General features: G+C 36.6%; 1 protein-coding gene across 3 annotated transcripts; it reads right to left on the reverse strand.

The window, feature by feature from the left end:
- Positions 1-610: 610 nt before the first annotated feature.
- NPAT (nuclear protein, coactivator of histone transcription) lies at positions 611-25,164 on the reverse strand. 3 transcript variants are annotated; one of them, XM_067289957.1, is made up of 18 exons: positions 25,088-25,164; positions 21,908-22,026; positions 20,131-20,191; positions 18,845-18,917; positions 18,308-18,348; positions 16,954-17,184; positions 16,356-16,437; positions 15,075-15,207; positions 14,403-14,494; positions 14,235-14,322; positions 11,938-12,034; positions 11,275-11,400; positions 8,777-10,471; positions 6,682-6,797; positions 6,480-6,588; positions 5,367-5,424; positions 2,072-3,227; positions 611-1,234 (listed from the first exon to the last, which is right to left on the reverse strand). In XM_067289957.1, exons 1-18 carry the CDS (start codon positions 25,122-25,124, stop codon positions 1,157-1,159), a joined length of 4,392 nt encoding a protein of 1,463 aa, XP_067146058.1. In that variant the 5' UTR covers positions 25,125-25,164; the 3' UTR covers positions 611-1,156. The 3 variants fall into 3 exon arrangements, with proteins under 3 accessions (XP_067146058.1, XP_067146055.1, XP_067146060.1); XM_067289954.1 differs by having other exon boundaries at positions 16,356-16,440; XM_067289959.1 differs by lacking the exons at positions 18,308-18,348; positions 18,845-18,917; positions 20,131-20,191; positions 21,908-22,026; positions 25,088-25,164 and adding an exon at positions 17,648-17,689 and having other exon boundaries at positions 16,356-16,440.
- Positions 25,165-25,240: the final 76 nt, after the last annotated feature.

A 25,240-nucleotide genomic window follows, 5' to 3' on the forward strand; every position in this document is an offset into this window, starting at 1 on the left:
AACATCTACTGCATAATATTGGTTCCTTAGGAATCCTTGTATACTATCATCTTGAAACATTGCCCTGTTGCTGTATAGATCTCTTACAAGAAAACTTGCATTGTTTAAGACCTCAACAATTTGAGAACAAAAGAGGAAACATCAGTAGAGAAATTCTGCAGTACTGGAGCAAGGCTTGTGTGTGTTAATTTTCATCTAATTAGTACTGAAGTGTAGCTTGAGCTTCTCCTGTATCTGTTTTGAAGGGAACCAGGTTGTAGACTAGCTGTGACCAAGTTCTACGTTAAACTGAAAGATTAGATGCAAATTTTACTGTGTCTGGCTAAAAGCTTAAGTAACATTAACAAATGCTTTCTCAACAGTACAAGAGATGGTTGAAAGAATTTACTCTTGCAGTAGAACACTTCCAAATTCTTGTCTGGCTATCACTACAGTTTAAATATTCATATTGAAGGTACCTCATTTTAAAATAACTTTTGCATTCAAAAGGTATCATATGTAGCAAGTACATGTAAGATCCTAGAAACAGATTAGGCCTATCCAAACTTAAATTTTTGTCTGAATGACTGGTTGGAGAAGGTTTCATTAGAAGAATTTTTTTTGCCTTAGATTTATGTAATTTTTTTAATAATTCATTCAAAGCCTTAAAACATGGGTTTTACAGTTATATGAGAAGATAATGTTAGTACAAGTCAGTTGCATCTGAAGTTTCTTTAGGAGTCACCAAGACAATGGGAAGTGGCTGCAGTTAGCTGTCCGTGCCTTACAACAGTGAATTACGAACGCTGCCTTCAACATCACAACCTTTTCACAAATTGACAAAGCAGTTCAGAGGGGTAAGTAGAGAATGCAGCAAAACACAGACAATATGGTGTGTTAACAGGAAACTTACAACTCTTCTTACATTACATTTATACAAATTTACAATTTTGCAAATTAAATGGCTCTATAATTATGCAAGTGCTTTTTCAAAAATAAACATATACCAACTCAATGATATTTACAAACTTAGCAACCTGCTTCAGAAACAGCATGATTTTGCTATAAAGTGAATCTTCAGTGCACTGAAAGTGCAACTCACCCTTTAGAATTAATTTCCCATGCAAAACCTCAGCATAAGAACACCTGGCTTTATACAGTCAGAGTTCAAATCTTTTTATTCATCATAATGCAGAGATAACAAGAACTTGTCCACATCCATTCCTGCTGGAAAAGAATTTGGTAGCTTCTTTTTCTGTTGGAGAAGAAGAGCAGCTGCATTAAATACCAAGAACTTGAAGATACTGAAGCTGTCTATAAACATTCTCTTTTTCTTCATCCTTCCCCATCTACACTGTAGAAATAACTGCACAAAGCTCACTCAGCAACTGGACACTGAAATGTGTATGTACTTATGTGTATCCCCCATGAAATTGACTACTCCTGTCCCATAATCATGCAAAGTTCTCAACTTTAGTATTAGCCCACCCAGACTTCAGACGTACCATCTCTCTCAGCTTTTGTAACATGTACACTATAAACAGCTGAGCATTTTTCATTTGTAACATTTCAGGAGTGTGTATAACTAAGTATCGTGAGTTAGAGTTATAATGTGTCTCCTTTTTGATTATTTATATACATAACCTTTTAATGTCTCACCTATACCTTTGCTATTTGCCATTAAATCAAATCCTCAAGTTAAAGGCAAGGTTTTGTAGACTACAGAGACTGGCAATATACAAAATGTGGATTTCTAGTCCTGGTGGTGAAGGGAGGGAATGTGAAAATAGCTTGAATTTTAGAAACTCAATCATGTTTTAAGAGAATTCTTTTGATTTTCACAGATATGTGCAGATAGCCAATGGGAGTTACTTGTGTATCTGAGCACTGTACACAAATCTTAAGACTCTTAATTCAGAATGAGCTTGAGAGATAAAGTTACTAAAACTTATGAATATTATATATAGGATGTCAGGGATTTGGACTATTAAAAAAAAAGTGGATGGTACTGGGACTACCATCCCACTATAAATAACTTTCAATCTATTATATATTTAACATTTTAAATTAAAAAGTAAATGCCTGTACTTGCCTTTATTTTCTTCTTCTTTGATGGCGTTGGAGAGCTTTGAAGGTCTTTTCTGTTTGCAGAGCGAGAATTTCTCTCACCTTCATTCAAGTCCTCCAGCTTCCTTTTCTTTACTGTGCTCCTTAAAGATCTGAACTGCTGAGTATTGTCCTTCAGTGGAGTTGCAGTGCTAGTCCTTGCAATAGCAGCCCGTGACAGTATCATCAGTGTGTGAGCAGCCATACTGACACTATTTTCACTACCTGTTTCGCTAGCTGGGCTGCAGGCAGGTAAGTCTGGGGTAGCAGGAGGGACCATTATTCTAGGTGTTGTGCTGTCCTCATTGAAACGCCGACAGGTTGGTGTCCTCACACTATCCGTGGTATCGTCTGTGTGCCTGTCCCCAACTCCAGATGGTGTACGGGGTACTGGTAATTCTCCATTTTCAACTGTTTTACTAGTAGGGCTATGCCACTGAATGTCTTGTAACATTTCTACACATTGTTTAGTGAAAGGACTTGCCAAGCAAAGGCCTTGGTTGGAAACTTTAGCTGGTTCTCGTTTTGGCTCCTTTGAGGACAAAGAAACAGACGCTGAAGATTTGCTATTCCCATTTGACAATGACCCTTGTTTTTTGTTCAGCTCTTGCACTGAAGCAACTGTCTTTTCATTCCATAAGCTAACGCTTTGTTGGCCATTTGAGAGTTTGGCGGTGTCCTGGTTCTTCTGTTTTTCATCACTATCTCTTCGTAACTCATTCTCTTTATTTGCTGTAGTCTTGTGGAAGGGATCTAATGGAAGCCCTGCAGTTACCACCTTCCGCTCAGGCTGTGGCTCCTTCACAGATACGTTTCTGTTGCTACCAGCTTCTGGCTTACACAGAATTCTAGGCAACGTTTTATCTTTCTCTCTCTTTGTTACCTGTGCTTTAGCAGAAGAAGATGCAGAGTCAACAGCAAATAAAGTATTTTCATTCCTTTCTTTCTGAGGTAAACTCTTAGTAGTCTGAATTTGAGTATTTCCTCCTGGAGTGGGTAGGACATTATCAAAGCAAAGCACTCTCCTGTGACTTTCACCTTGTCTTGAATTTGAGCTCATGCTTTCTACTGGTACAACAAGCAAGTTCTCCTCCGCTTTCCTTCCTAGTTCTGCACTGGTAAGCTTGTCTGAATTTCCAGTCCTGAAAATGAGGTGAAAATACTTCAGCAACGTATTTATTCTTATTGTGCAAGTTTATTTCAGCTGGCTGCAAGTTCCTCCTCACCCAAAAAACCCATTTAAAGCTTTCTCCATTTGACAAGTATAAATATTTGGTCAACATACAAAGACCGTGACTAAGGAGTAACAACTGCAGAAAGTTCAGAGAAGACCAACAAAGAAGGTAAAAAGGTATGAAACAGAGTCTGTACAAAGAACAATTAGGTACACTAAGGCTCTTCAGCCTGGAAAAGGCTCTCCCCTAAGGCAAAATGCAACAGAGCTCTAGAAAAAAATGAAAAAGTAGCTATTCTTAGCTGTATCTTCCAACAGAAGTAGGGGCATCAAATAAAACTAGTGTTAGGTTCAAAACAAAACAAAGTGGTTCAGACACTGCATGTAATTAAGCTTCATAACTTTCTGCCCTGGGATATTTGTGGATGCTGGTAATTCACTTGAGTTCAAAATGCAACTGAGCACATTCTTGATAGGAAAGTCCATCATGGGATACTGCATATAAAGATACTGTTTCTAGCTCTGGAAATCCTCAGAGCTGAAACAACTAAAAAGCTGGCAGAATATTCTGTGCAATATCATCACGTTTGCCTTGTTCTAGTACTCTCGCCTAGGCATTCACTATTGATGATAGGATACAGAACAAGACAGACTTTGGTTTGACCCAGTACAGCTTCTGATGGGCATTTGGATGAGAATACACATGCTCTGGAGGGCTTGGTCTCCATCTGTCAAATAGCCACATTAGTGTGAAAAAGTCACTAGTGCATTGCAGCAATGTCAAAAGAAAAATGCTTCTGCTCTATCAGCTCAGACCACTGTTATGTCTGTGTCCTCCTTCCTGGCATATGCTGCATTTCCAGGAGAGGATTCTGCATATTCATCTACACTAGCACCACTCTCCAGTGCACATAAGCCGTTATAGGAGGAAAAGCCAAGTTATCTTTGGGATGGTAACTCCAAAGAAAGTGAGTGGTAGTAGCTTGTTTTATTTCAGTGAAATTTGAGATGAAACACCGGGCAAAGGGTAGAAATAAGAAATTGTCTCTCTTTACAGGGAATATTTTGCTCCCTTTGCTATGCCAAACATATATGACTGGAGATGGAAAAATTAACAGAAAGCTGAATTCTCCAAAAGGTATTATCCCAGATCTCGCTTCTGTGGCTCTCCTAAAACCACCTTCACATGCATGTATAGTGTATACCTCTTTTTTTTTTTTTTTTTTTTTTAAATAAGAGGTTGACTACTTTGTTCTTTTCTTCCAGGTTTCTTTCCCAACATTTTAACTGAGTTCCTAAAAGGTAGATTTTTTTTTTTTTTAAGTATGCTTTTTTCTTACATAAGAGAACTCTTCATCACTAATATTTTAACTCAACTTCTTATTTCCTCCTTCACTCTTTTGCTCTTTCCAATGTCCTTTTGTTTCCATAAGTCCATTAGCAATAAGAGTTACTACTGATGCCTTTTCTTCTCTCTCACTTGCCCAAGAGAGAACTAGTACCTATTCTGATTAGGAATTAAATTATATTCATCAATATAAAGTTAGCATGCGATTCTCCTTGCCTTGACTCTTCACTTGATAAATGAGAAAGCAGTGCAGAGCTGAAACACTGGTGCAGAACACAATCTGACAAACTCTACTGGATTTGGGCCAGAGTGTGGTAACGGCAAGGAAAAAAAACCAACACAGGTATTAGTCTAGTCTGAATAGAAAAGGAAAAAAAAAAAAAAGGTTTTATTCTTTAAATTCTTCCAGTAAATGTAACAGGCAATTTCTGCTAGCTCAGACTCTTTTCAAACAACTTCTATTTGAAAATTGAGACAGGAGAAAGTAAACACAAAACTCTATTAAATTAACAGAGGAACCGTAATAACAGAATTTGGGCGCAAGGTTATCATTAATATGCAGCTGCACCAGCAGTAGCACACACCACTCTGTATCAATACTCTTAGGAGACAGAAAGGAGGAAAAAAAAATGCTGATTGCATATTGCTTATGCCACTGTTTAAAAAAAACCTGTCCTTCTCTCCCCTGCCTCCCCATACTGCACAAAAAAATCCATGGCAAGGAAAAGAAAGCAAGTTTGAATAACGAGTATTACTAACCTTTGCGTACGAGAATTTGAATGGCTCAAAGGCTCAGCTACACTTGTTACCAATTTTCCTGGAACAACAGATGAAGCATTAACTGCAGTAATCCAAGTAAATCAACTCACAGTACGGTAACATTTCACACGATAAAGAATCAATAAAGAAAAATCCAGCAATGAAACTTTGCAACATTTTCCTAATTTTAAGATTTACAGATTAATAGATTAGCAAAGGTCACCAACTAAGTATGAACAAGAAGCTTGCTGTCTAATTGAAGATAACAGACCTGTCAAGAAAAAATGAATTAAATTGGACTTACAAATTTTACAAGTGTACAAGAATTTGCAAGCAGAAGGGATATAACTACAGGCAACTCTTAGTTACCCATCACCTAATCAGAGTACAGACTAAGTATAAAATCCTAGCCTCTTTCTTAATCTGCAACTTCATTCTATTTTCACTTATACGGATAAGCCTACTCTTTTTAAAAGGTAAACAAGCTGAAACACAGGTTGCCCTTGTAACACAAGCTAAATTTTTTATTTTCAATTATTTTTCTTTACCTTGTCCCAATACTGAGAAATGAACTAAATTCCAGTCTTGTTTAAATTTACTATTTAAAGAAGCAATCTCTCAATGAAATGAATGTACACATATATACATGAAATGATAAGGAGAAAAGAGATAGCAGAGTGCATTTTTTGTATAAATATGCAATACTACTATTAGATACATATCCTATATATATATCCTTAATAAATGTTTAGAACTGTTGGTGTTTCAGTGCAGTTTGGTTTCAATGGCAGCAGTAAACTGCACTTAGAACTAATGAGATGAAAAATAATTGGAAATATAAAGAAAAGTACAATTTTATAACTGCATTAGAGTCTTGAAACATTAAATTTCTACAATAAGCTTGATTCCAAGTTCCGAATTATTTAATATGCTGGCAGTTCTTATTTGTAAATTGAACAAATATTGTTACTAATGACAGGTACAGGCCTCTCTCAAAGCAACCCCAGTTGTTACCTGGCAGAGGAGAATGGCATTTATGAAACGTTTTCACTAAGAAGTGACATGTTTTCAGAACTGTCAGTTCTGCTGTTCTCAAAGATGCGAGGCAGGTACCTGTATTAGTCTTGTTTCTTGCTCCAGGGATCTTCTGAGATTTGGGAGGGATGGGTAGTTTAGGAACACTTCTGTTACACACTGGATTTGCTACAGGCATATGTAGAACCTTAAAAGAATCAAAATATCCCATTAAAATTTACCAAAAGAATAAGTTCAGCTTTAATTTTGAAAAGACAAAGATTTATTTGTAACATGTTACCTGGCGAGCAGGTGCTGAGAAAGTATTCCCATTTTGTCCCACTACTGAGAGAGGGATCATTCCCACCATTCCTTGCAAGACAGGTTGCACTGGAGATGCTATTATAATAGCAGAACCTAAAAATACCAAAGGATTAAAATTATACAGAAAATAAAATACCTCAGTGAAAAGAAAAGTGTGAAGACAGGATTCCTTAAAATTATGCACGGTCAAAACCTGTGGCAAGAAAAGGTCTGTCTTTTAAAGAAAAGTAGGATCCTCACCACAGATGACTACTACAAAACAAGGTGAATACAAGCTTTATTTTTAGTTTTAAATGGATTCTTAAAGTAAACTTTGTTTTCCTCCTTAAAGATGAAGCTTAAAGTATAACACACTTATGTTAAAGCTTGAAGTTTTAATTAAAGTAATTAAGAAAAAAGTAACATTAAATAGCTCATCTTGATGCTTAGCAAACATAAACTATTATTTGCATTCTATTCCCTACAATTAGCATGCCCAAAAGTTGATAGCAAAAAAAATTTTTTTTTCTGGTGCATCCAGAACACCTTCCTCATATAAGTGGTAAACAAGTTGAAAAAGGCTTTTTGTATATATGTAGACATCTAATGTATACTCCTGGCTGGTAAAAGGTGTCAAATGTAAGACTGTAGCTCATTACTGGGCTTGAGATCAACTGATAAAAAAGAAAAAAAAAAAAAAAGCACAATGAGACTAATTCGGACTATTTAAGCCAAAGTTTCCTACTTAATGACTTAAATCAAATCCATTCTCCTAACACGTTGTAAAAGACTCTGGCTGCCAGACACACAGGAATCATAAAATAGGGAAATTATTATTGCATGTTAATTGAAGTGATGAGCTGCGTGGAGTAAATTTTTCTTTCAGCTCCACGAACACATGCAGAAAAAATACCAAATGCAGAAAAATGGACATATTTCTATTTCTCTTCCTATGATAAAAAGCTAAAGATAATAGTTGTGTAAAGAAATCCTAATGATAAAAGAGCCATCACTCTTAAGATTCTGCACATAATGTTGTACTGACCTCTGATCACACAGGAGTTCAAGGATAACTGTGACAAATTTATACTTTTGGAAAGAGGTCTAAATTTGTTGATTGCAAGTGCTTTATATTTTTGGTTGGGTTTAACACTAGAAAAGCACTCAGAATTTTTATTGCTGTGGTAATAAAAATGCTTACACCGGAGAGCATTATTATGGAAAGAACATAATGTTTTACTTTCATCTTTGTCTAGATGTGCTACAGTTTTCACTGGTGCAACTCTTTCACAAAAAAGTTCATACTCACAAGCAAACACTTAGAGGTAAATTTCACAGTGTAGATCAGTTTTTTGGGAAAAAAAACAAAACAAAAACAAAGCAAGAAAGTAATTTTGGACAGGCTATCTGTATCCAGCCAGCTATCCAGACTAAATATGAGTAACCCACAACACAAAGGAACCTACTTGTAAACAGGAATCTTATTAAAAAAAAAATTAAAGAGTTATAATAAATTTAGTCAAATATTTATGAAATGAGACATTAGCATATGTGATCCTGCTTTTTCTCTTAGCCATAAAATCTTTCTGGTTTAGGCTGTTACATTTTAAAAAAACATCTCTGTGACTATTTTTCCATTAAAATGGGATCAAAATTGGTCATATATTGGCCATTAGAAGCATCATTCCTAAAATGCAAATTGTCATTGATAAATAAAACATGTACATAGTAATGTAAAACATTCCACTGCTTTATTTAGCAGTTTAAGGCAAAATTAGTTGAAATACTGTCATCTTTTATAGTGCAAGCCAAAATATCCTTAAGTTTACCACCACTAAAATCATGTAATGTGAGCTTCTGAACTATGAGGCTATTTTTTTCAAAGCTGCATAATCTAGGACTCTTGTAATTTCTATTTCATTCTTAACAACAAATAATATATTCACAAAATACGTAATTCCTGGCTAGTTTCAAGGGGCAGATAAAGCACTGTTTAAAAAATCATTTTTACTTTTAGTGCATTCACAAAAACGAGTGAAAACAGCTCTATATACATGCAACAAATTTTCACTGATTTTTCAAAACTAGTTTACCTTGCGGGAAGTTTGGAGAGACAGTCTGGCTTGCTGCAAATGTATTGCTGGATCTAGGAGGAGTCCTTAACTGTTGTACTGCTGGAGCTTGGGCGGCAAGTGGCATAGAACTGCCAGGCAACACAACCACATTCGACGGAGTTACAGCTGTGCCCAAAGTAGCTGGATCTGTCACACAGGTGGCTATGTAGAGGTTATTTGAATTGCCAAAAGCTGTGCTTGTTGCTGGCATCAACTGTATAAATCCCCCTTCCTTGGAAAGATTAGTTGCACCAGCAACTGAAAAAACAGTGCAATCTTCATTCTGAGTGTTAACTGAGCTGACAACAGGATCCTTTGGTCTAAGTACAAGAAGATTCTGCTCTGCCAATGCTGAATCCACATTTTTTTCAGTATCTTCTGAAGTTAGGCATTTGGACAGGCCAGTAGTTTTGGTTGGGGATTTGGCTGGAGAAGACAGTATTATAGTTGGCAAATTTTCTCCTGTGATGCTGGAAACAGCATTATTTAACTCAGTATCTGATGAAATAAATGGATCATCACTGATGATGATTTTGAGGGACATTATATTTGAAGAATCAACATCCATCGCCTGACTACTAGAAGATACACCACTAATACTTTTGGCTTCGGTGCCAGACTTGTCTGTTGAGGATGCGGTTTCTGAGAGAGGTGAATGGCATATTTCAGATGTAGTAAGATTATTTTCTGTAGATACTACAGAAATTTCTGTACATGCATCATCACCAGAAGAGAAAAATATATTATCAGCATCTACTTTTGTAGAAGACGAAGGTTCTTGCATTTCCACTTGTGTTCCCTCTGAGCTTGATAGCCCTGAAGGGAGGTTAAAATCTTTCTTACAAGGCTTATTGAGTGTATGCTGATCATTTGAATACGGTTTGTTAGAAGTATCAATAACTTCAAGCTGCAACTCTGTTTTGTCAAGATCTGAAATTTTCACAGCAGATCTCACAGCACAGTCTGACTGCTTACCCTGGTCCTGACAGTTGGAGTGGTGGCTAGAACTCTGCTGTAAAATACCAGGTAATGTCACTGTATCGTTCGTTACAGCCTGTTCTTTTCCTGAATCTGCTGACGGGCTAGAAATCGATGAATTATTTTTTCTTAGCAACACACTGTGGCCAGGGCTCCCATCAGAAGGGCTTTTGATATGTGTTTTTTCAGATAGTGATGTATCTGGCGATAAGTGACATTTACTTCCAGACTGTGTTCTGTTTTCACTGGCTGTAGTACCATTTGTCAACGAAACCAAAGCAATCTGTGAACTGCCAGAATGAACATATTCTAAACCAGGACCACTTTGAGCATTTGGACTTAGTGTGTCTTTTTCAGTTTCCATAGCTCTTTCACTTTCAGACACTAATGCAACTGACTCTTTAATATCATAAGCATCTCCACAGTGTTCATTACACTCACTGTCAGAACTCTGTCTTTTGGTAGATTCAGTCAAACCAGGCACAGAGTCAAAAGTGATTTCAAGCTCTCCAATTTGATCAGTGGTAACTGTTTTAAGCATTTCAGTCTGCTTTTTTGGTCTACAATTTCCATGCAACTGTTCATTGGCTGTATTTTTCTTAGCCATATCATCATCATTAATGCTATTCTTCAAGGCACATGACGCTTCTCCTAAATGAAAATCTTTACAGGATAGAGATTCTCTAGAATTATCACCTGTAAAATAGAGACCAAATTGGTTCCATAATTATCACAGCAGATGATTCTATTACAGGGTTTTTACAGTCACAAATCACTTTAATGGAAAACTGTTTCACACAAAACTAAGTGGGAATAACACTACTCATCTAATCCTTATTTTCAAGCTGAGTAGAAAACATATGGTTAGACTAGATAGATCAGGTGATCTGGTGATTCAGTTTGTACATAAATAAGTATATATGTAATAAGTAAATGGCTCAAGTAACTAAATCAGATTTTCCAGAAGCTCAAAAGAACATTTCAGGATAAGATCTCCAGCTCTACTTCTCACATACTTTCTCTAAATATCTGCTATTGACTAACTATTGTTAAGAATGGGGTAGACAGACTAGACATACCTTTGGTCTAACTCAGTAACTCTTTTTGTGTACTAATTAACCAATATGTTACAGAACAGAGAGAAAAGATTGGTATGGTTCAATGTAAAATATTAGCTTTATATTAATTTCACATGTTCCACACTGAAAATTGCAGAGTATCTGTTTGGAATGAGTAAATAGGCTTTGCAGACATTCGGATTTCATTCAGGAGCTCATCAAGCACAACTTACAAGTACCCTGATGGACTACTTTTAAATTTAAGAGTCAAACTTTCTAACAGACTAGGTGCAACTGTATGTCCATGAAATGTAAACTTCAGACTGGGTATTATCATTGAAAACATGAAGCCTTTGATATATAGAATCAAATTGTCTGAAAGTAATCTCATAATAAAAATGAACATACTAGAAGAGATTTTAGGGAAAAAACTACACTTACTAGTTTCTTCTGTTCCTAACGAACTTTCAAGTGTTTCCAGGTTATTTTCATCCACCAGGATTGTATTTTCTACTCCATTCTGACCAGAAATACCAGCAGGTAAATTCTTGTTTACCTTGTTCTTTCCTATTTTCAAAATGAAGCACCAAGAATGTTTAAATATATCATTTTACGCACAAGAGTAATTAATACATTTTAAATGAAGCGTTTGGATTTCAAATTCAAGAAATGCCATCCTAAACTGAGCAAAGAACAACTATTATTCTATTTTTATTACAGATCCAGCAATAGCATAGAAACGTCCTTATCTTGTATTTGAAGATATCCCTGATTAGAAAAGCAGAAAAATTTACAACAGAATAGAAAAATAAATAGGAACTATCATCCTTTGGACCAGGAGAGTCTAAAATAGCAGCTATAAAACAATCACTGTGAGTCAGCACAAAACCTGAATTTCAGCTATGTGAAAATGTTCCACTTCATATCCACAAATAAGGATATATCAGGTATCTCATTCTGAATTGAGGCACTCGGATGCCATATAGTCTATTTCTCTTGCAAAAGAAATCTGCTGAATTACTTTGTTTCTTCAAGAAATATTTGAAAAACCTCATCATTCATGATGCTTTATAATAATGGTACAATCGAGAATAATATACCTACCATAATCAAACAAGTCAAAGAGCGCCTGAAAAGCTGGATCTGATTCTGTCTGTTCTAGAATGTCCTGTATAGCCTCTTCTGACATATGAATTTCACCCTAAAAAAACGACAAGACATACAAAACTGTTTACTCAATTAAAAACAAACAAAAAAAACACCCCCAAACAGGAATTGTTTTATTTTCAATTTGTTTTCAGTTCTATTACTTCTGCTCAGTAGTGAAACATGAAGACAAACGTTGGAAATACTTCTTCCACTAATTTAATGCCTTTAAAAAATAAACTATCGATTAAAGTGTTTTTAAAAAACAAACAAAAAAAAAACCACCAAAAAAAACAATTGGCCTTGTCAGACATTACACCCTGCATGTGCTTATTAGAATATTCTCCACATAACAAAGACTAAATCTCAGGCTGTGCTGGGAGCTTATGCAGATGGCGTGAACAATGTGAGCCCACACTAGTAAGACAACCCCCCCCCCCCCCAAAAAATTAACCCCAGCTTCTTGTTTTTGCATATAATTCATTAATTATAATTGACTATATAAACTTCTGGAAGACAATGCTAAACAAAAGGAAGTTTTACTATTTCATTTACCCATTCAACATTCTATAATATAACCTCCAACTACTTTTCTGTGAAAGGCAGGGAGGAGGCATGTCTACACAGGACACTGCTCTAAGGTTCCCGACCCAAGCTGACTTGTCTGGTAGCAGCCAGGAGGAAAATGAGTGGAGCAGTCAGTACAAACTGAAGTGTTCAAGCACAAAGTCTCTCCCAGCCTTCAGGAGATCCTCTAAACACTCTACAACCCTTCATACTATGGTTTTAAGGGTGAACGAAAAAGATCCAGAAAATACTACATGCTTTTTCCTGGGATATCTGGATACACTTCTACACCTGATTGGTGAGAAGTTGACCTGATACCTCTAGCCTGGAGAGTGTTACAAGCCCAAGATTTCCTGTAGATAAGAGGGAAGGGAGACCTGTCTATTAACAATGCATTTTTGATGTGAAAACTATGCAAAATATTAGACAAAAGCCTAACTATTCTAAGCCATACTTAATTATTAACTACTTAAAGAATTTTTCAATTGTACAGAACTTGGGTTACATATATCACAATTAGGTCTAGGATGTTTTATAAATTAACATTTTCAAGATTTCTCACTTGACATGACATAAGCACTTGGGTTACTGATTATTAAAATCAGCACAGTCCATGTGGTGTGCTTTTTTGATTATTTTGTCTCAGCAGCTAAACTAAGAAGCTGCTTTGATTTTGTTTTGCTCAGAAAAAATGGAATACAGCTCTTCAACTGTGGATTTCAACAAATATCTATCAGAAATCACCAAACAACAGAAGGATAGCATTTAAAAATTAAACACCTCTACTTCGAAAACTAGGAACTGCCTGAACTCTCCTTTCCTTTTCATGAGGACTAAGATTATCATTTCTCTCATTAAAGGCCCCTCTGATTGTCAGCTCAAGGGCTGTAAGACAGTGGAGGGAGAACATTAAAACATAAGTTTGCAGAAGTAGAATATATATATCCTCCAAAAGCAAGAAAATATTAAGTTTTATTTAGGTTCCAAAGGCAATATCTCTTGCTACATTGGATGACCAAAGCGTAACTTACAGCAAATCTGAAAAATCAGACCAGACTGAACATGTTAGGAGGCTGCAAGATATTTTAAATTCCTTTTTCTTTTACAATGAGAAAGTTTTCTAGATAAGTCTGTTGATCAGGATCCCAAGTCAGAAGCTTCTGAAATTACTGGTGCCAAAGATGCAGTGATCCAAAGCAGGCAGGTGATGAATGTGGGTCAGTGAACTTAGATCGCAGTCTGAGAGCAACCTAACAGCTAACCACTGCCAGAAGTGGTCCTGGTCCCTTGCCTCTTGACACTGCTGCATGCTTCTGGAACCCTGTACAGCCACTGGGAAGAGGTTCACAGTGCTAAACTGTCTGAAAACTACCTCCAACAAAATACAAGCTCCTGACAGTTCGGCTTCTTGAACCGGTCCACCACCACACAACTATGTAAGAGTGAGCACGTATGCAAGGAAAGCGGTGGGATTGCCTCTTGGGCAGAAGGCAGCCATTAGATAGGCTTAGCTGTATTGTAAAAATCATAGAAAGAATAGATTTCACACCAAATCAGAGGAGGATGAGAGAAAGAGGAGAGTGATCAGAGACATCAGGCAGTAGGCAGAGGTTCAACATAGTCCCAATAAGTGATCACGTTCACGTGGCTGACTACCAAATACGGCAAATAGGGCAATCCACACCTACCTGAAGTCCCAGGATTTCATCAATCGAAGTCTCCTGTTCCATGGGGCCACTGTCTGTCTGTTTAGGGGTCTGTGTGACATTGCCATCACTGGAACACAGTTGTTAGTTCAGAATTCAGAAATAAATCAAGTAAAAGGAACCTGTAAATTCCATATGTATGCTTATTACCTGCCCAAGATTTTGTTAATGTTCTCAGCAAGCTTCTCCTGAAGAGATTTGTTGCTCAGGATTTTTTCTCTGGCGTTTTCAATAACCAGTTGCTGGAAAGCACAGTTTTAAAGTGGTCATATATCTATTTTTATCATCACTACAAAAGGAACATGAATTTTCAACTTACTGGTAAAAATCAATTCTATATAGACAATACTCTTCATAGTAACAGAAAATATTTTAACCATTTCATGTGATGCTAGTGCAAACTCGTTCTCTTTCTGAAAAAATTCACTTACCTCTTTGACTGTCTAGCATCACTACTGTCCACCAAGACACCTGATCTATGACTGCAGCATATCTCTATGAAAAGCATCACAAAACCTTCCTGTACTCATACTCTTCTGAAGCACAGCAAGGTTTATCATGTTTTCTGATTTTCACTGTCTAAAAAATTACTCTGTTCTGATAGAATATAGACTTCTTAGCAAAGTCAAAAAAATCAAAAAATGTGTATGTAGCTATGCCATATTGAGTAGACACACAGAGCCAGTTCAAATATAAAAGAATACATTTAGCTTCTAAACCTAATTTCTGTAATACTTATGATGAACAACATATAGAGGACTAGCTTTCCTTAATTTGAATTTGTTCCTTAAATCTAACCACCCTCCATAAGTGTATACTTACTGGGAAGTTACCATCTATGAATTCTTGAAGTGGCTCACTTTCTTTTTCTATGATTATTTCATCAGTGTCTTGAGAACTTCTACTTGTTGAAAGAGGTGCAGATGTTGCAATGCTTTTCCTCTTCTGAGATTCACTGAAGCATTTCAGGAAATTTAAGACATATTTTGTGAGAACATAACAAACAACAGAGGTAAAGGTGACTAAAACAAATCTCTCCTCCTGCTCCTCAGCAAGTGAAAGATTTTAACCAACAGAAAACTAACTACATATTGGAAATACAATAAAACCTTACATTTGTTTCATTATCTTGTGTGCATTTGCTGTGTCAGACTACATAAAAATAAATTAAAATTAAATATACAGAGACAGTGGATAAAACAGCACAATGGCAAACTGAATTCTACACCCACAATTCAAAGTACAATAACGCATACTGGAGGGAAAAAATATTAACTGTTTGTACAGGTTCTAATGAACTGCCTCTCAGGAAAGGGATTTGGGCATCATCATTGAAAACAAAAATCTCTCAAGGTACAATTGTTGTCAAAAAAGCAAACAAATGTTAGGCTGCATAAGAACTTAGATAGTGAATAGGAAATTTGTTTTATTTTTTTAATCAGATTGGTGTGACCCTTTCTGAAACAACCATGACAATCAGCAGCGGCACTAAATCACTTACATGCAAAAGAAATCGTGCAGGAATAGAGGGGATTTGGAAACAGCAGAAATAAGTAAGGACCTGGAAAACTTATAAGCAAAAATAGTGATAAGATTGGGATTTATTTAAGGATAAAGATAACAAGTGGAACAGAAAAAGATGGTTCTCCCCTCATTAAAAACAAAGGGACACAGGAATCAAAGAGTAAAAAAATGCAAAACATACTAGTATAAGAACACAGTTTTTCACACTTTTAGCATGAATATGAAGCTTTCTGCTGTCAAAAGTTACCAAAGCCGACAGCTTCTCTAGGTTAAAAAACAGAATGTACATTTATATTTATACTGACAGTTTTCATAATTGATTTTGGAAGGAATATTAAAGGTCAGACTTCAAAGCTTTCTGCTGATCTCTAAAACTAGAAGAAATAATGTTGAAGCCTGCTGTATGCAATAAGGAAACATAAGTAGCCTCCTATCAATCTAATGTTAAGTTCTTAGACTTTCCTCCATGAGTATCAGATGCTGGCCACTGTCAGTGGACCTTAGATCTGAAACAGTCTACCAGCTGAGAAAATTTACACTAGAGACTAAAACATATGAAAAAAGTGTTCAAGTGTTCACCTTTTTCGTCTTCCTGGAGATAGCAAGTTTGAGTGAAGCTTTCGTTCTTGTGATCCTGGAACCTGAATGTGTATGAAATCTCCTGCTTTATTAAAAAACAAAACAAAACAAAAAAACATGATACCAGTATCTTTTTCCAGGGACATTCTTAAGGCATTATATAAATCTATAGATTATATAGTATGTTCAAATCAAATGTTGCAGGGAATTCATGGAAAATAATTTAATATTATCATGAAAGCAAGAAGCATTACCTTTAAACATACACTAAAATGTCCAGGTGATATCCTATGTCCTAAAACAGCTTTTGGGGCAAGGGTGAGAACACATGATAGAATAATGACAAACTGACGTATTTGTGAACTACAAACCCACGTTAGCAAACATGCAAGAGCCACTTATCTTTTGAACATGCCTTTTATTTTAATCACCTGAACCATTCCGGAGAGTCTGGACAGGGGAACAAAGCAGGAATTTCTTTGAAACTTTTTTTTGAGGAAGATGACAGCCCTGATTTTAGAAAAGTTCCACCTACATGCAGAAATTCTTCACAGAAATAAAAAGACTAAGGAAAAGGGGGGGGGGAAGTGCAACTTACTGTTGATCTTATTTTCCTGCGTTTGTGACTGGTGCACAAACAAGGTATTCAGTCTTGTCTGTGGTATACTTTGATTTATTGCTGGCCTATGCAAAACTTGAGTAGATACAATAGAAGAGGAACTCTGTTGCCCTGACTGATGGGCTACAGACAACAATCCTGAGTTTGGAGGAGCTGATTGCTGAAGCATTCTCTGTCTTTTCATTTCTACAATTCCACTTCTTGTACGCGCTGCAGATAATAAAGACAAGATGAAAATATATGACACAGGATCTTAAAAAGGTTGCTGATTTTCCAAGAGGTAGTTCTTGGACATCGTAATGTTAGACCTAATTAAGGATGTTCCATTAAAACTTGTTTGTGCTTAAACATTTAATTTATGAAAATTCAACAAGTCAACAACCCCCACTTTTGACTTCTGTTTTACAGGTTTGAGCCAATATAATTAAAATAGTACAGATCACTTATACAAACATTGTAAACAATATTAAGGTGCTCGTACCACTGCTTAAATACTTATGGGACTAAATCACACCAAAGTGCCATTTCACTATGTATCATCTATATAAATGTCCTTAACTGAAATAGTTAAGCCAATATAAGTATGCAGTTATTTATCAGACCAAATCTGCTAAATTTAAACACCACCACGCCACCTGATCCACTGAGTCTCAGGTCTAAGAATGGCCAATACCTATATTGCACATTCTCTTTTCTCATACAGGTTCCTCAGCAGAAGTACTATAAAGAGAAAAATTTATTTGTAAATAAAATAACTTTTCCCTTTTGAGAGTTCATTTGCCAGATTTTGCAATGAAGGAAACACAATTCTAGATGAACGACTTATCTTTTCATATTTTGTTTAAATGTATGTCTGTATATGTATAAAATATTTGCCTTAAAATTATAATATGATTTTAAATTCCTCTTCTATGGAATTGAAACTGCATGATAATTAGACTGGTTATATTTTCACTTCCTCTATGAGCCACAAATTAAGTCAACAGCTTCAGCAATGCAGCAGCAGTTTTCAAACCTTTTAACTGAGTAAACCTCTAAAAATTTTTCAGCAGAGGAGAAAATGCTACCTAGCAAAATGCAAGGCTTTGCCCCTAGCAAAACGCAAGGCTTTTCTTATTTTCCTTTCTTGACCATCATAGTAATCTGCAGACTGCCCTGAGGACAACAGACATATGCTGAAGTCATGCAGTAGAGATTTGACAATATTAGAATCTGCTCTTAAGAGCTCTTAAGAGATAAATTACCAATTGCTGAAGGGTTCCCACACAGTTCCCACAACGGACAGTTTGAACATAAAACCTATTGATCCCATGCAACTGATTCAGTTACTTACCCCTTTGATTAGCAGAAAATCCTGTGGAATTCTGCATGCTCCTATAAAATTAAGCAGGTAACATAAATAAAAGGATCTCAATGGAAACACCCAACTACATATTATGAAAGAATCATATGGCAAATTTCAGTCTGGCACCAATTGAGCATTATTTCATATGGTTTTATCTGCTGTTTGTTGGAGGTTTTTTGTTGTTGTTTTAAGCAATGGCCGCAGATTCTTCAAATGAAGCTTACTGTTAGGTTTTTGATCACATAACTGCAATGGTATCAGTTTCTATACAAGCCCTGGTATATTGTTTTATGATGGAAAGGCCACATACAAAACCATACCAACACCCTCCCATCTGCTTAGCCCAGGCTTAAAATCTTGAGATGTCTGCTCAACCATATTTACTCTCAGAGCATGCATCTTTCACTATTTCTCAGAAATAATAAATATTGAAACCATTCCGATATGAATATAAGGAGAGTAGGTCAACACACAGCCTCACTCTTAAGGAAAATTTTCACATTCTTGATTTCAAAGCTGTATTACCTGATCTGAGAAAGTGTATAGTCTAATTTTTTCCACAGAGATGACATCATTGCTGGAACTTCATTTGTTGTTTCTAAAATAAACCATTAAAAAAAACATTTTAGGTATTAAAATAGATACATCACAGTCAAAATAATTATTTTGGGATGATTCAGATATCACCTAACTTTAGGTGTCTAGTTGCCTTCTAAATATTCTGTTAACTGGAGAGCCCAAACTCCTAATTAAAAAAAAAACCAAACTGACTGATACAAACATACAGTCATCATGGATAGACTTCTTAGTTTTAGGACACTAAATGAAATTGAGACAAAGACATTCATGATGATAATTCTCACTGGAATCTGCACATCACTGGCTCCTGAGCAGTTCACAAACATAACCTAACTTCGTAAAACTCCCTTCTGAAAATGGATTTATATTCCCAAGTCACCCATGTGCTTTTAAAAAATTTAATCCAGGGGACAGCTCTTTAAAAGTTATAGCTTATTTTAAGATGTCACCCAAAAGGCTAAAAGCACTTGGTATTTTTGAAGCACAGAACATTAAAGAAAAAATTGAAAGAGGTAGGCAGACCCATTTGTAATGTTCTTCAAGATGCCAAATAGAAACTATTTTGAAGAAACTACATCTGTGTCTTAGTTACCATTCCTATTAAACATAGCAAGAAGGGAAAAAAATTCCAAAACATTCCGAACATTATATTTCTTAAATTACAGGCCTTGGAACCAAGCACTTTAATAAAATCTGACTACACAACACACATGAAAAACTGTTAAGACTAGGTCAAATTCTGAAGCTCAAAAATTGCTTTTAAAAATTAAACAAAAAAGTTCTAATTCTATCTCTGCCATCTACACAAAATATTAATTTATTCTGAATTTATTTTAATTAGTTTTAAAAACAAGACAAGAATCATTTCATGCCATAGGATTCTCTCTAGTTATTTATCTCACAATAAACAGTTTACAATCATATACTCAGATTTTCTGCACACTTTATTGAATTTTTGTGCTTTATTACAGTAAAAGTTCTTTTCAAATTTGAAGTGAAAATATATGCTGGCAATTCCAAATTACGACAGTCAATTCACTTTGCTCACAAAATTCTGATCTAAGTGGCAGTTAATTGTGTGCACAACAACAAGGCCTTCAGCTTCTAACATAGACGGGGTACTGCTCTAAGATAGATAGAGATATCGTCTCTTCCTCAAGTTGTTCACAATTTTGACAGATAAACAAGATAAATAAATAAATAAATAAATAAATCTCACTCTGAAGGCTTACCTTTTGTTTTCATGGCTACATACTCATTAAGAATAGTTGTCAAGTTTTTTCCACACAGGGACTGGGGGAGAAAAAAGAAAAGAAAAGCCCACTGATCTTAGAATCTTGCCTAATAACTTATACTCCATCCACTGTAACACATTATATTTAAGTTTGTCACAATCTTGGCACATTTAATTATCACAGTTCTTTAAAGACTACACCATGGTGACCCTCAACACAAGGAACTGTACTTGAAGTTGCTGATGCTGAGTTGTCTCAAAACGGGTAGAGAATAATCTATGAGCCAAAATGCCATTCTGAACATAAAATCTGAAGTGCACGATCTTGTTGCACACCACTGGTACAGCAGTCTGATCTGCATCACTTCAACTTGACCTGTCTTTGTTTTTATGGAATACAGACACAAGAATAAGATTATGAGCAGCTACGATGGATTACCAAGTATCTACCATCCTGGAACATAAAATGCACTAAGATGCAAACCTGAAAAGAGCTGTTGTCTAAAGTAGAAATATTATTATTAACTTTCATATCATATTTATTTGTTCTGTTGTTTTAGGTCAAACAGAGAATTAAGACTTTTGAATTATCACTATCATTTACTGATACCTTTTTGTCTTGTTTGCTTGTACAAACTCCTACAGCATATGACTGATAAAAGCACTTTACTGAATTGCAGGTATTTTAGCTGCAGTGAGATTTTTTTTTCTTTACACTATAATATTATCACCTTTCTAAGAAAAACAGAAAAAAATGTAACTCTTGAGAAAAGGAAGAGAATTCAAACCTTAAACAATCTGGATAAATCCTTTCTATTTACAGTTGTTTTTCTAACTCTTCCTGGCCATAACTTGGTTCTCAACTCCCTTCCCTCACTGCCCCCAAAGTATAGATGACTAAACATTTGTAAATGAAATAAGAAGTTCCATGCTCTGTTCAAGACCACTGATCTCAGAAGATTTCCACGAACTTTGAATATTGTGGACAAAATCCCAGAATATATAATTGAGTGGCACATTAGAAGAATGGAATGCAAAATGAGAAGAAAATACACATAGAAATATCAAAAAGTTGATACATAGCAATATCCAAAACCTACAATTTCAATACTAAATAAAAAAATCTCATTTCCTATGTGTTAAAAATGCAAAGCATCAAGTTACCCTGTAGTTATATGCACCTATCTACATATGCAGCTGCACATTGTATTTATACCCACACCCAAACTTCCACATTTCATCTGGCACAAAGCAGATCGTACTGATCAAAGAAGAAGCTGAATCAAAACTTAGTTGTTGTCAACAAAATTTTGGTACACTCAAATAAAGCTGAGGCACCTTACCTAAATTAATATTTACATGAAACAGAGCATTACTGGCTGATGTATCTAAGAAAAGGAAGTGATCTTCAACAAATAACTAGAGCAACCCTGAAATCAATAAAATCCTTGGAACGCCCTTCCATATAGCAATCCTGAAAACTATAAAGCATATTAAATGTAACATGCTGAACACAATTTGCATATTTTACTCTTAAATATTTCTTAGCAATATTAAATATTGGAAACCAAGTAAGAAAGCACCTGCTAACAGCACAAGATTTTGAGAAACAGAGATGACTATCAAACTAAACATCTTAAGCACCATTTGAGAAGCAACTGTTACACTGTTCATATATATTCTGAAAAATCTCTGAAGAGGTTTTGGGGGAAAAAAGGCTTCTTTTCCACTAATGTAACACAATTTAACTTTCTGTGTTGCAAATACAAACTCACCAGCAAGCAGGCCGGAATAAACCCATCCTCTGTACAGTGCTCTGCATATTCTTTCAAATCTGAGCTTTCTAAAATAAATTCGCGGCAGGTAGCTAAAAGCTTTTCCTGTTGTAAATACCCTGCAATAAATCAGACAGAAAATTTTGCTATTTTATTCATTATTTCTGCATGTTGTGCTTGGTAGGTATCGAAGCATTAACACAACCAGCTATATGATATAATGTTGAAACAACTAGATAAATATTCATACATCAGATAAGGAAACTAAAGTTATTCTGAAAGAACACCTGTCTTGCAATGAATTTCTTTAATAGTTAAAATCAGAAAGAGCACGTAATATTATTGACATTGTACTGGATTTACAAACTATTCAAGACTAAAAGTGAGACAGTATAAACAATTTCTGATTGATCTTTACTGCACATAGCACTGTACAGACAAGAAGAAAATTTGTCAGCTTCAAGTCAAGAACAAACTCACACATGGGTTTTAATTATAAAACATCTAGCTTTATAATTAGACGGAATTCTATAGCACTTTATTAGTAAAATGCATTGCTACGCAACAATAACTCTCTGTACGTTCTCCAATTTCAGAAAATGTAAAACATGCATTGTTACAACAGTGTATTAGATTTCTTCCAAAAATGATATTATACAAAAATTATTATTTTTAGAATAAAATATTTTTTTCTACTTACTGTAATTTGCATTTTTAATATACATACTCACTGTCACTTGTACACTTTATACACCCACCCCAAGACTCAGTAATTATCTTACCAGGAACTATACCGAAAAAGTCTACTTTTCCAAAATTCCAATCCTCAGCAAATATGCCCCTTCAAGACATTTTAAGTCCTGCTTTAATTTTCAAATAGTCTGAACACTAAAAGGTGAAGCTAGATCAGTCTGCATAAAGGATTATAGAACAAAGAGCCATAAAAGAAAACATGGTGTCTTTTCTTTCTTGCCTGTAGCCGAACTGAATGTGCAATGGTTTAAAGAAAAGTTAAAATACACACCTAATCATACAATGCTATACGTCAAGATATATATTTACACAGAATCCCAAAATGGTCTGCCTCAGTTCAGGAAAGGCCACAGAAAAAAACATGCCTTTAAGCTTGCATGAAGACATAATATCTTTTATCAGATCCACGTATAGCTAGGAAAAGTAGATCAGTTTTCAGACTCACCAGCCTTTGTTCAAATCTCAGACAAATAAGCTTCAAAGCTAAACACAGTTTGGGAATAACCACTGTGAGTTTAATTAGGATGTATGAGCTAGTTTAATTAGGATGTATGAGAGAAAATGAGGCTGGCACCTGCAGAACAGAGAGGGCTGCCACATTTAATTTTTCAAATGCATTTTGTTAGAAAACCCTCAAACCACAAATTGCTAGAAGCTGAGGGCATATCTGGGGGAAAAGCACCTACATGCCTGTCTTATTTCTAGCCACTGTACCACTATTGTGGGCCGGTACTAAAGACAGGGCGTTATGCTAGATGGGGCTTTGGTTTGTGCTGGTGTGGCCGTTCTCACAATCAAACTCATCTGGATATTCACTAAAAAATAGTTGCAATTCCACTTTCTTGAGCCTCCTACTGTGAAGGAAGACTGAATGCTGGCATATGGGCATATCTGGCACCTTCACCAATTTCCTGTAAAATAAGGCACTCCAAAACTAAAAAATACCAGTATTAAGATTTTCTAGGCGATTGAACTTAAACTGTTTGTGCACACACATTACAATTACATAGCCATATACAATCTTTAACATTACCAAAAACAAATAAGAGACACAAAAGGAAGAGTACCTACTGAACTAGGAATTATTCAATATTTTGATCTATCTTAATGCATGTAAGGACACATTTAACTTAAAGTATTCATTCACTCTTTAATTAGAAAATGATAAATTTGCTTATGCCTTTTTCTACAGGCAAGCTCATCTTACCATTTCTTAAATCAATATTCATCAACGCTCACAGCACCAAAAAGACTTTGCTAGAGAAAAGAAAAAAAAAAAAAAAAGGAAGAGGAACTGCACTAGGAAGCCTGTTCATCTGCTCCCTGTTCAGATGCCTCATAGAGGGGCAATCGCTATTAGAAGACAGAAGTAACTGTTAAGAACACCCTCTTCTGCACTCTCAGAAGCTCAGAAGTTTTCTGGGACTAATGCATGCACCATGCCACAACAGGCACAAGACAGGATGGAGCGCCTTTAGTATACATGAAATGGCCAAGCTTCTCAGTTGAGTACGTCTACAAGTCTCTACACAGCATGTGAAATGAGCTTTTTCTTCACACACTTACAACTTAACCAAAATTTTATAGAAAAGTACAGCAAGTAGTTAATGGCCAAAAAGAGATTTCCCTTGCACAATTTTAGGTGTTCTTTTACAATGCATGGAGTTTGAAAAAATCCTATTACTTTGCAATAATAAAAACAATGTTTCTCTTATTACCCTCAGTTCTCAGACAGCAATAACAAACGTTTCAGGGAGTATTTAAAAATAAATAGAGCTGGAGGCAGACTAAAGAAAAGATTCAGCCTCAATGGTTTTTGACTGGCAAAATCTGCCCACATGAAAACAGCACCTTACAATGAAAACTGTTAGGAAATCTTCGCGGCCTGGGCCAATACATGCTTACGGTGTACCTATTAAATATCAGGGTCTTATCTCTAAATGCCACCCGCTTGTGCTCATCTTTGGAAGGAGCCAAATATTCCAAAGCACAAAGTCTTTTTAACAGCTCGTTCTCCCTGCCGCCCAAGCCCCGCAAACACTCATTTTACGCGTCCCGCAGACGGGGAGCCCACCACAGAACCGAGCTCTCGATCTGACCTTGCAGGCCACAGAAACAGGGAAAGAGAAGCCAGCCGAACCCTCGCTCATTCCCGCCTGGCCTCTCGGATCACCTGGGCTCCTCTGCAACGGACACGCTACTAAGGCTCCCTCACGAGCCACCTGCCTGCAGCGAGACACCGGCGCCGCCCGGTCTCCGCGGAGCCGCTGCCGGGCTAACGGAGCCCCGAGCGCGGCGCCCGGGCTGGAGCCCCGGGCAGCTGCCGCGCTTCCCGGCGGGGCCGGGGGCGGCCGGGGCCCCGCGCGGGGTGGGGGGAACCGGGCCCAGGGCCGCGCCGCGCCCGCTCCCTCCCCCCACCTCGCTCACCCAGCACCAGCCGGGCCACGTCGGACGGCAGCAGCATGACCCGCGGCGCGGAGGCGACGAGGGGCGGGCGGGCAGGCGGCGCGGGCGCGGCGAACGCGGCCCCCCGAGGCCGCCCCGACACCCAGCGCAAGGCGCGGAAACTCCGCCAGCCAG

The sequence above is a fragment of the Apteryx mantelli genome, chromosome 1, assembly GCF_036417845.1.
Source record: "Apteryx mantelli isolate bAptMan1 chromosome 1, bAptMan1.hap1, whole genome shotgun sequence".
NCBI classification, from domain to species: Eukaryota; Metazoa; Chordata; class Aves; order Apterygiformes; family Apterygidae; genus Apteryx; species Apteryx mantelli.

What these genes read in the sequence shown, in the direction of transcription:
- NPAT (XM_067289954.1), bottom strand. Translation starts at nt 25,124, where the DNA reads ATGCTGCTGCCGTCCGACGTGGCCCGGCTGGTGCTGG. An exon ending in TCAAATTCTCGTACGCAAAG is followed by an intron (nt 3,228 to 5,366) that starts GTTAGTAATACT and finishes CCTCATTTTCAG; the next exon opens with GACTGGAAATTCAGACAAGC. An exon ending in CAAAGAAGAAGAAAATAAAG is followed by an intron (nt 1,235 to 2,071) that starts GCAAGTACAGGC and finishes CTTCTCCAACAG; the next exon opens with AAAAAGAAGCTACCAAATTC.